Below are 10,718 nucleotides of genomic sequence, written 5' to 3'. Positions count from 1 at the left end.
CCTATGGATTGGAAACTGAAGTACACAGCTTTAATGAGACAGTAGTGATGAAAAGGAAAAGTAATCAAATATATGAAAATACATACAAATATACACAAAAGCACTGTTGTGCTCTCTCCCCACCCACCAATAATGCCCACATCACCACTGAAGCTGCAGGGCAGGCCCTGGAAAAGTCCTGGACACAACTCCTGGAGTCAGCAGCAGATGGGAGCTGGGGTGCAGGAACATAGGGATTAGGGTCAAAGGCAGATATACAGATCAAATTATCCCAAGACAATGGCCATGGATGAAGAGAGCAAGCCCCTCATGATCCCTCAAATTTCTATCCAGTATGATGTATATGGGATGACATACTTCGTTTGGTTAATTTTAGTCACCTGTCTGGTCCACTCCTCCCCAAAGGAGGGTCTCAGGTGTGACCTCTTTACTCCCTTCTGGTTCCAGAGCATAAGATGTTTTCTTCAGAACTGAGCAGTGACCCTGGTTCTACATACCATTCCCTCACCCTAACTATAAACATGGAGCCTTCTCAGTCCTGAAGGCAGACACTGGCTGAAAAACATGCTGTTAATTTCAGCAACTGCAGCTACTTAGAAGGGATTTAACTGAAAAGTAAAATCACAGAAAGAAAATTTGTTCTGTTCTGGCTCAGACCAGGACACCGTTGAAAACAACCATGTATTCCATCTTGAATGGTGTTTTTCTGGCTATATTGAACAAGAGCTGCCAATCTTGAGTTCTCCAAACTGGTGATCTGTCTGCTTCCTGGTTCAGTGACTGCCCTTGGCAGAGCCGTTGTGTGATGCCATTCAACACAGCATAGGAGTCTGCATTGACAACTACTGCTCTGTCTTTCAGGCACATACCTGTTGCAGCATCAACTTATCCACAGTGACAGTTTCTTTGAGGTGCACCTGCTCAAGCATGGCCTTCCCCACAGACCACAATACCTTCGGAGATACATGCTTCGTCCTGCCTCCTGCAGAAGGCTTTGTGATGGCTTTGAGAGTAAATAGACCAGGGAGCAGGGGCAAGGCTGGTTACAGAACTTTGTGTGCTCTGTACATGAGTCTGATCTTTTTTATCCCTGATGGAGGACAGAGAGACTCTGAGCCATTTGAATGGAAACTGCAACAGAGGATGTCAGGTATTTTTATTTCTGGCTGGAGATCTGAGTAATCTGGGGGAAAGGAAAATAAATGTATTGAGTAGAGTTCAATAAGAACACATCTGGAATACTGCCAACACTGGTGGGCTGTTGTTAACCTAGGGCACATCTTTGTTGGTATTTCTGAAATCTTGACTTGCCCTGCAGTTTGTGAAGAAAGGAAGATGAATCTTCTCTGTGGTCTCCCCCTGCCTGTAAAGTCCTTAGTAGGAGCCAAGCAGAGTGCAGCTTTGTGGGTGCTGAGGCTGCTGGTGGAGAAGCCACGTGTTTGCACATTGGTTTGCATGTGTAGCTGCTCGACGCTGGCTCAGCTGCTGCAGAGATGAGATTCAGCTGAGTATCAACTCAGGGTCAGCTTGCATGCAGTCAGTTGACATGAACTGTGGTAACTCAGTTATCAGGATAGCTACAAATATCAAGTAAAGTCAGTGTGGTTTTCTGCTTCCTGAGCTTTTGCTAAAGCAGTTAGGTGACCACAAAGTATTAGCACTAATACTGTTAGCTTCTGAATTGTATATTCTTCTAGCTCTTGTCTTTCAGTTCTTTCACATTGTGTGTCAGCTCTGCAGAGCTCAGACTCTGCTGTGACTGAACAGCCATGTGTGACAGCAGCTGGACAGAATGGGACTCTGTATGTAAACGTGAAAAGAACGATTTCTGCTGTGCCAGCAGAAACCTTGTCTGCATCCTGCAGAAACCACCCCAGGCAGTGTTTTACACCAGTTCATCAGCTGCACCAGGAAAGGGTGAGGGGCAGTAAGGTAGTGGTAGAAAAGCTGCATGAGGGATGGAGTGCAGTGATGTGGCACTTCCTTTTCTGTATAAAGCTAGAAAGATGTTCTATGTGTTAGTGTGCTGAGATTGAAAAGCTTGATATTTGTTTAACCATTATTGCTGAAGTTGAAGTGAGGTTTTGGTCCTATCTCCTTCAGGATTTGGTTCAGATGTGAAATGAGGCTCACATAGGCCGAGATCTGGTCACTCATGGGTAATGGCAGTGAATGATCCACAAGGATCAGGATCATGTTCCAGCTCTGTGGAAGCCATGGAGTTCTCTGTTGTCTATCATCTCTTCCTCCCTGTACTTGCAATGTTATCTCACAGCCTCAGATATGGGTTCTTCTGGCTTGGGAGCCTGGCCAGTCACTGGTTTTGGTCAACCCTAAGCCCTAAACCTCTTCTGTGTGCACAAGGCACTAGAACACAGCTGATAAATCTGGCTGAGTGTCATTGCTGCCCTCAGAACTGCTGAGGTTTGTAGACACTTTTGCAGGCTTGCAGCTCCCAAAGAGCCCCCAAAGCCCAGAGGAGTTTAGTACCTGGCTTCTGTGTTTTACCTTCTCTATACCCTATTAATGCCTCAAGCCCAGCTTGCTGGCTCAGAGCTGGAGATCTGTGTAAATAATATCCAAAACAAATAAATACTTGCATAGCTAATTAAAAAAAACCCAACACCACAAACCAACAACAAACAAACAAAGAAAACCCAAAACCAAAACAAACAAAACAAACAAAAAAAACACCACAAAACCAAAAACCCAACAACAAACAACCCCCCCCAAAAAACCCCAACAAAACAACCAAGAACAAAACCAAAACACTCTGGGGCTGGAAGGTATGTAAAGAGTGTAGAAAGGCCTGACATGTCAAGTGCACAGAGGGTAGCAATGCCTAGCAAAGGTGCTCCTGCAGTACCTTCCCACTTCCACCCTTATGTAAGCTGACATCTCACAGGAATATCATTAATATCTCATTACAGAGATTCAGCAAATTGAAGGAATGCAGCAGGTGGGAAAGGTCTCCAGCCACATTGCAGTGTGGTAATCTTTTGTACCGTAATAAGGATGACATGTCAATTTCTGCTGAGCGTGGAGGAGTGAGATGGCACAGCTATGTTTAGAGCCTGAGTAGTGGTAGTGTGTCATCAAAAGAAAGATTAAACTCCAGGGCTCCCTTGAGACAGGAGCAGGAAGATGTGTTTAAAGAAATTAATATTAGAAAGCTGTGTTCTGTGGGCTGCAGCTCTCTGGGTTATGCAAAGAGGTAAATGAGTGTGAGGCTAAGATCTCAGGATTGTAATAACTCATATGCTTCAAGGAGCAATAACTTCTCAAGCTCAAATATTCTCAGTCTCCCTTTTTTGCAACTACTGGTGAAACACTTCAAAATTCTTCCAGTGAAAATGAGAGTTGCTCAAATTTAGTTTCAGGTCTGTGTGATCATCCTGGGAAGGCTGCTGCTCATCAGTATGAAAAAAAATGTCTTCTGATGTATTTTATAGTATGAGTTATGCTACTTAAATACTAGCATACAATGTATTTGACATGGAGTGATTTAATTTTATACATCATTAATTAATTTTATTTTGCATATATGTTAGGTTTGGTTTTATTAAAAAGATTGATAACTGCATGAGTGATAACAGCATCAATAGTAGCACTGCGAGCTGCAAGGGTCAGGTAGGCCCTGCCCTGCATGACATGTTTCTGCAGAGTTACACAGGGTGCCTTGCAGGTGTTTGCTTCTTTCTCCTGAGCACTTTGGTACCAGTGAGTCCTGGCTTTGTCACAGTTCGTCACAGTCACAGTTCTGGCTGAAGGATACTGGGAGTTTCTTTTATCTGCTCAGGTGCTGAGTTAGAGATAGGCCCCCACAGCTCTGCAGGTGGAAGATGCCTTGTACTAGTTTCTCTTTGTCCTAGGAAAAAAGACACCAACACTCTGTGTGAGGACAAGGCTGTTCTAGGAAAGAAAGAACAGAATCCCTTCCCTTTCTTTGGCAGAGAAACAAAAATACACAAGGCTCTATGTCTGTAATCTCACATGAATGCACACCAGAGCTGGTTATGCTCCAGTCAGTACCAGAGAGCTACCAAGAGCCCTAGCAAAGCATGGAGCTCAAGGGACCTGAACACAGTAGTTAGTTCTGTCTCTGTGGTGTTTGTGCTGTAACTCTGGGCAGCAATTGCACCTTGTGACACAGAGGCTAGCTCAGATGGAGTAGTCAGCCAAGCTGCTAGAACTCCTGAGCAGTTACAACAGCAGACCTGTTCTGCTCTCATGCAGTACTTCTTGCGTTTCTATGTTGGCCCTGCCTTCCTGGGCATCCCTGGAGTAGGACAAAAGGGACCAAAATCCAGCTCCAAGCTCAGAAAGGCATTTTGCTGCCTCTTTACTCTTCATAGTCTGGCAATCTTTGTTCTAATCTCTCAACTGGGTAGAAAAAACTAACCATTCCCTTTGTATTTTTTATTCTGGAAGAAGTATGGCAGGAGGAGGCAGGTCCCTATCACTCACATACAGACTCCCTCCCTCTCTGCCCCAGCTGTGGTGTTACAGATCTTGGAAAAACCTCCACAGGCACATACTGAACACATGAGCACATGTTTGTGACAGACTGAGGTGACTGCACATGACATTAAATAGTACCAGAAGCCCTTCTAAACTTGCCAGGACTGGCCAAAGGGCCTTGTGTATCGTGTCCCATACATACCTGCTACCACAGAAGATGCAGAGCTGCAGCACAGCAAGCAGGAGGAGGAGGCCCAGGAGACTAGCAAGGCTGAAAACACATGAAAGAAGCCATGCACTGTTCCCTAAAAAGAAAGAGTTGCTCTTTTAGGTACAGCTCACAGACTATTTGTTTACCCTGTGCCTCTGTCAGGATGGCTTCTTCTAGATGATGCTCAATTTGTGCTGTACTTTGGAGGATGACCTAAGGTACCTGGAATATAGCATGGGCACAGAACTGGGAATAAACAATGTACCCCCTACCCTCAATGGAGGAGCTGTGGCTTTTGTTATATGGACACTAACTTGATTCTCCTCCCACCACCTCCCATAGTTCAGCTGCAGGCCTTGCAGGTGCATCCCAGAAAATTCCAGGTCTGATTCTCTTCCAGCTGAGTACTTCTGGGAAGTACATATGCTTGCACAGAACTTTCCTGCAACATTTTCATCTTTACCACCTAAAGCCTTCATCTAACATCCAGTCTTTGGAAGCTGTAAGCTGCCTTTCAGTCTTCCTGTCACAACCTATGGGCAACCCAAAAATTAGCAAGACATAATGGTACCACCTGATTACAATGCATAGATCTGGGTGATCACACCCAGATGACACCTTTGTGTGTCATGAACTTCTAAATAACCTGCCTTTCCATTTATTCCTATCTGTGGCAGGGAAGACCACTACATCCATCTCCTTTCCTAGAATTTCAGAGGACTTTACAGTTCTGAAAGCACTTTTGTTTATCTTTTCTCCTCTTGACAAATTTCTTACTGGCAGCTTCAGCTCCACTGCACAGTTCTTGCTACAATCCTGCTAGTGCCACTGATGTGTGTCTTAGTGGATGAAGAGAGGGCTGAATGGGATTATGAAGGCTGAACACACGAAAAGGAGCTCACCTGAGGGATGACAGGTTAGGGACTTGCTCTGGTTCCCTGCTGGGTGGAACACAACACAGGTTGCATTAGTCATGCTGGTGTTGTGGGCCGTGAACTTGCTGAGAACAGTCACTGTCCCATCGCCATGGCTTTCTTCCTTGGGGGTGGAGTTGCCCCCTGGGACCCACCAGACCCAGGCAGGCGGCTTCCCTGCTGCTGCCTCGCACACGTGGCTCCCGTGGCCATCACAGTACAGGCTCAGCCTGGGGGGGACTGGAAAGCATCAGGAAGGGGAGATACATGGAGTTAGTTTGCAGCTGCTGGGATCGGATGTTCCTGTTCTCTACCCAGAAGGAACACAGTGAAAAGACACAAACATGGTTAGAGGTGCCTTCCCGTTGCAACAACATGGGCCAAAGTCACAAGAGACAAGGTTGTGCCTCTTCTTTTCTTTTGGATAACTCTCCCCCATCCAGGTGAGTTTCCACAGCCATCTACCATCAGAGGCAGTATCCTTGGATACTGCAGTAGGGAATCATCCCAAGTACAGGGGTGAATTAGACTTATGTCCTAAGCAGCCATCATACATGTTGTGTAAAATGTCTCAGAAAGCCAGCACAAGAGGAAACATGTCTGTTTCTACTGTCTGGATAAGAACATCCCACATTTAATAGGACATCTCAGCACTCAGAAGTATTACTCTCACATGCGTTAGTGCTCTTAATGTATTAGTGGTGGATTCTATGGGATAACAGGATGGGTAGGCAGGATTCTCTTTTAGTATGTTGGAAATTGCTTCACACATCTCATCTCTAACTAGACAGTGGAAAAGGGAGTAGCAGAAAGGAGAAGAGTTTTGGGAAACAAGGAGAAGGGAGACACAGCACAATGCATGACACTTTATCCCAGCAAGAGAGCTCCTCTTCTTACTGCCTGCTTTCCCAGGTGCCGTGGGAGAGCAGCTTTGTAAGTCCAGGCCCAGACATGGTCCTTTGGAGAGCTGTAAAATGAGGAAGGAGTCTCTTACCCAGCACACTCAGGAGGTAGGTTGTGGGGAAATTCCCATCTACTGTTACTAGTTCACAGGTGTAATTTCCCTCGTGGGCAATACCCACTTGCTGTATCTCAAGGGCAGGATCCCAGTCTGGTCTGGATCTCCAGTTCATGCTGTCACTGCAGTTGGTTCTGTCTGTCTTGTTGTGATCAGCTCTGTACCCCAAGGTGCAGGGGCCTCCAACCTTGGGGCTTATTTTCCATGTTACCCTGGTTATTTTCGATCTATGTGCACAGAGAAGCACAAGGCTCTTGCCTATGGTCACTGAAACTCTCTTGAACTCTGAAGGAGAGAAGGAAGGAGAAGGATGTCTGAGAAGGTGCTGTCACTCAGAGCCTTGGAGTTCTGCTCTGTGCTTCCCAGAGAAATACCTGCACTGTTACAGACCAGGGTATTCCCTCCCTCTGCAAGGTCCTCTCTCCGTAGGACAGTGGATAAATAGCAAAACCATGAAGCAGAGTCTGAATGAGCTACAGTGCCCATCTGTACGAGCAGATCTCTCAAGTTGCTTTTCCCTCAACATCACTGCCCATTACAGCAGAAAAAGGAATGTTTGAAGGCATTCAGCCCACTTTTGTTCTGGATTTAAGCAGCCCTCCTAATCAGGTCAAGCACAGGTGGCAATTCCTGCCCTGCCACTCCAAAGCTTACATGAACCAGTTTCCCTGGCCTGAGAGAATGAAATTGTAGAGGAATATAACATTTAACTGGAAAGAAAACACATTCCTGTTTGCTCTTAGATGCAGAGATCCCTGAGAGATTTAAGTTTACTTCCCTGTTACCTGCCTTACCTGTCATAACAAAAACAAACAAGAAAAACAATAATTTGTGCAATTAATGTAGGGTAGGGAGGAGAAAGTTATAGCTGCATTTTCAGATCCCACATTTTTGGAATTAGCTTTTCCAAATATTTACCTGAATTTGGAAAGGGGAAAGAACATTCCCATTAAGTCTTATTAAAACCTCCATCTGAATCTAGTGTTGTAAAATCCAGTATACTTCATTTGTCTGGATAAGTCACCAACACTTAAGAGTAAAGCTTGATAAGGTGCTCAGATTGATTGGAAAAACTCCCATCAAACAGCTTTTTAATAGATCTGTTAGTTATCATGAAAAATAATCATACTTCAAGAAAATTATTATCAAATCATTGAAAAGTTCAAGTTCAATCTTGTTGGTTGACAATTGAAAAAATATAGTTGCAGCTAGAAATGTTTGGATTTGCAGGATATTGCTTTTCAATCAAAAATCCCCTTTAGCAATTTGTAAAGGCCCATTGCCCTAGATTTCTTCTTTCCCAAAGAAGAACTGAGTAAACATCACTCTGACATACTGCCTTTTCTTCCTCTGCCGTTAACAGAGGGTTGGTACTAAAGTACAGTCAGAATTCTGTACCTACAGCTCCTGTGACCGCAGTGATGGTGAGCAGAACAACAGTGCACATGGTCTTCCTGGCAACTTTCGAAGTAGCTCTTGTGTTTGTGAGTGATGTAGGTTTCTTGCACCACCCAGCTTGCTGTGAGCTCCCCATCATCCTCTGCCAGCGATCCTCAGCAGCTGGAGTCACTGCTCTTCCTCTGCTCCTGAGGGACCCACAGTGCAGCTACAAAGAGGTGATGGTTCTTCTTCCTAGCAAGGAGCTTTCTGTGCTGAGAAGTACTGAGCAGAGAGGAAATGGTGTTGGTATTTGCTCTCTGACCATTGGCTTTCTCTATAGCGTTACTGTGGGAAGACAAACTCCGTAGCAGCAGTTGCACAAAGCCTAAGCAGTGTGATTTTTTCATCTGGTTCTGATCTCACAGTGAGAATTTCATCACTAAAAACTGGAGGAAGGATATTCTTAGCTTACTTCTTACAGGATGTTCACCATATTCCAAAAAATCTCTTAACACAAATTCCTCTTCCTCCCCACTCTATCCTTCCCCATGTACCTAACAGCCTAAGACCTTTCTCTAAAAGGCATGGCCAATCACTCCTCCCCAGCAGAGAGGGCAAGTACATTGTACATTTGTATTACAGCTCTGTTTCTCTGCTAAAAAGTACACCTACAGACAGTTAGGTTAAGGTTGCTTTTTTTGTACCACTGCTTTGTCTGTTTTTCAAACTGTTCTGATACTGTATTTCCACCATGCATACACAAGTGAACACTTAAGGTTGTTCCAGAGGTGAGCTGCAGGATTTTGTTTAAAGCCAAACTTTCTAAAGGTCATTTTGCAAACACTTTCAGGCAGCTATCTGCACCTTGATCAATGCAGCTTCAGCTTCAGTGCTGTGTGGTTTGTTGGTTAAGTGCAACAATCATTTCTCATGTTAAGAGGGAGGTCCAAGATGCAAAGATCACATTTTTCATCCCTACAGTGTGAGACACACCATAGTTCCAGCCATAAAGTCTGTGGGTGACATAGCTCAGCACTAAATGGCAGAGGGTGCAAGAAATAATGGTTTAAATCATGAAAATATGAAGCTTTCAGGGTACCTAATCACTTGGTATTTAATTGGGAGCGATGTATCCAGACACCCGGAAGAATCTATGGTCATTTTAGAAGACAAGAGAGGAAAACTGATAAATGTAAAGGGAAAATTCCTTACAGCATGTGATGCAACCTTGTCCAGTTATCTTTAGGGTGAGACCTAATGTTTTGGGTTTGGGTTGTTTGGGTTTTTTTTGCTAAATATTCTGCTTGTTCTGTGATAGTGAAGGTGATGGCTGGAGAATCATGGTTGTATTTCTTCAATTAGCCTTTTGATTTTTTAATCTTTGGGTTACGGTCTGGCCACAGCACAGCAACTTTTTGCATGACTGTGAGGACTGGAAAGATTGTGTTTGTGTGATTTGGTAAAGGGGGGGGATTGGTGGGTGTGTTTTATTTTCGGAAGCCCAAGCTCCCACTCTGATGCTAGAGCTGGAACCAGACAGCATGGCAATACTGTGGCAGGACCAGCACTGTTGTGCCCCAGGCAGCTGATCCACACACCTGAGCTGTTGGACCTGGTTGTTCTCCAGCCACCTCCAGCCCTGGAGCAGGTTTTAAGTGTCCTTCAGTGTTACATGGTTTCCGCCTCAGCTCATAAGACTTCTGTGTTTTGACACTCTGTTTTACTTGAAGCCATAGAGTACCATGAGTGCCTGCATGACACCCTGCTTCCTTCCTGTCCTTTCCAGCTCGCTACTCACCCTTTTTCAGCCATTCCTCAAAAGCCCTGACGAGGGGCCCTGTGTGCACATCACACCTCTAGCAGGGGGACGCAGCCTCCTCCCCTCCAGCTGCTGATGCACCAAACGCTGGTTTCAGCTGCTCTCCCGGGAGATTCAGAGCGTGCTGCTAATGAGTTGCTCAATGGTTATTAGTGGCTCAGCCCTTGAGAAAGCACAGTTGTGGCTTTATGCTGCTGCTGCTGAGCAGTCCCCCTCTGAGGCTCTTTGCCAGGGCCACCTTCCAGCTGCGCTTTCCGTCCCCTGGTCAGAGCAAGTAACAACGCTCACCTTGAACGTGACTGGGACGCAGCCTCCTCCCCTCCAGCTGCTGATACACCAAACGCTGGTTTCAGCTGCTCTCCCAGGTTTTGTTTTGCTGTATCACGTTCAAAACATTTTACTTTCAGGGATGTTAGTTGTTGCTTTCTGGTACTAAAGGGCCAAGTTTTGTTAAAACTTCAGGTGGAGCGTTTGTAATTTCTGAACTAGGGCATTTTTTGGTAGTGAGGAGGAAGGCATTTGCTGATGCTGTTACTGGATTTATATATAAAATAAGGACTTTGCCTGCAGCAGAAATGCTTTGGGGACAGATCATTAGAGAATACTGTAACCCGAGCAAATGTATTGTAGATCTGCAAGGGACAGAACAAGACCATCCCCACCAGCTCTTAAAACAGAAAACTCAGAAATATGGCCGATGTGAGCTATCAGTACCCCTGAACTGTGCTGTGTGATGGCCTTGAGATGATAAGCCCACAAAAGCTTCAGTGTGCTAAAAAAGGGCAAATCTCAAAGCGATGAGGTTACAAGATGACATTGCTAGATTATTACTTCAAGCAAAAGAAAGGTAGGCTGTGGGATCTAAGCCTTGTGACACTAGGTGCTCGCATACAACTGGTACTTTGCTTGGAAATT

General features: G+C 45.0%; 1 protein-coding gene across 1 annotated transcript in view; it reads right to left on the bottom strand.

Annotated features, from left to right (window-relative positions):
- The window catches only part of LOC104389300 (cell surface glycoprotein CD200 receptor 1-B-like), a 33,094-nt gene extending 24,956 nt beyond the window's left edge, over positions 1-8,138 (bottom strand). Inside the window, exons 1-4 of the mRNA XM_009998269.1 lie at positions 8,003-8,138; positions 6,581-6,889; positions 5,575-5,826; positions 5,136-5,205 (exon numbers count right to left, since the gene is read on the bottom strand). Coding sequence (XP_009996571.1) covers positions 5,136-5,205; positions 5,575-5,826; positions 6,581-6,889; positions 8,003-8,138 — 767 coding nt within the window. The remainder of the gene's footprint in view (positions 1-5,135; positions 5,206-5,574; positions 5,827-6,580; positions 6,890-8,002) is intronic.
- Between the last annotated feature and the right edge of the window lie 2,580 nt (positions 8,139-10,718).

The sequence above is a fragment of the Chaetura pelagica genome, unplaced genomic scaffold, assembly GCF_000747805.2.
Source record: "Chaetura pelagica isolate M959 unplaced genomic scaffold, ChaPel_1.0 scaffold65, whole genome shotgun sequence".
Lineage (NCBI taxonomy): Eukaryota > Metazoa > Chordata > Aves > Apodiformes > Apodidae > Chaetura > Chaetura pelagica.
Note: the sequence above shows the minus strand (reverse complement) of the source record. Positions and strands in the feature narration are given on the sequence as shown.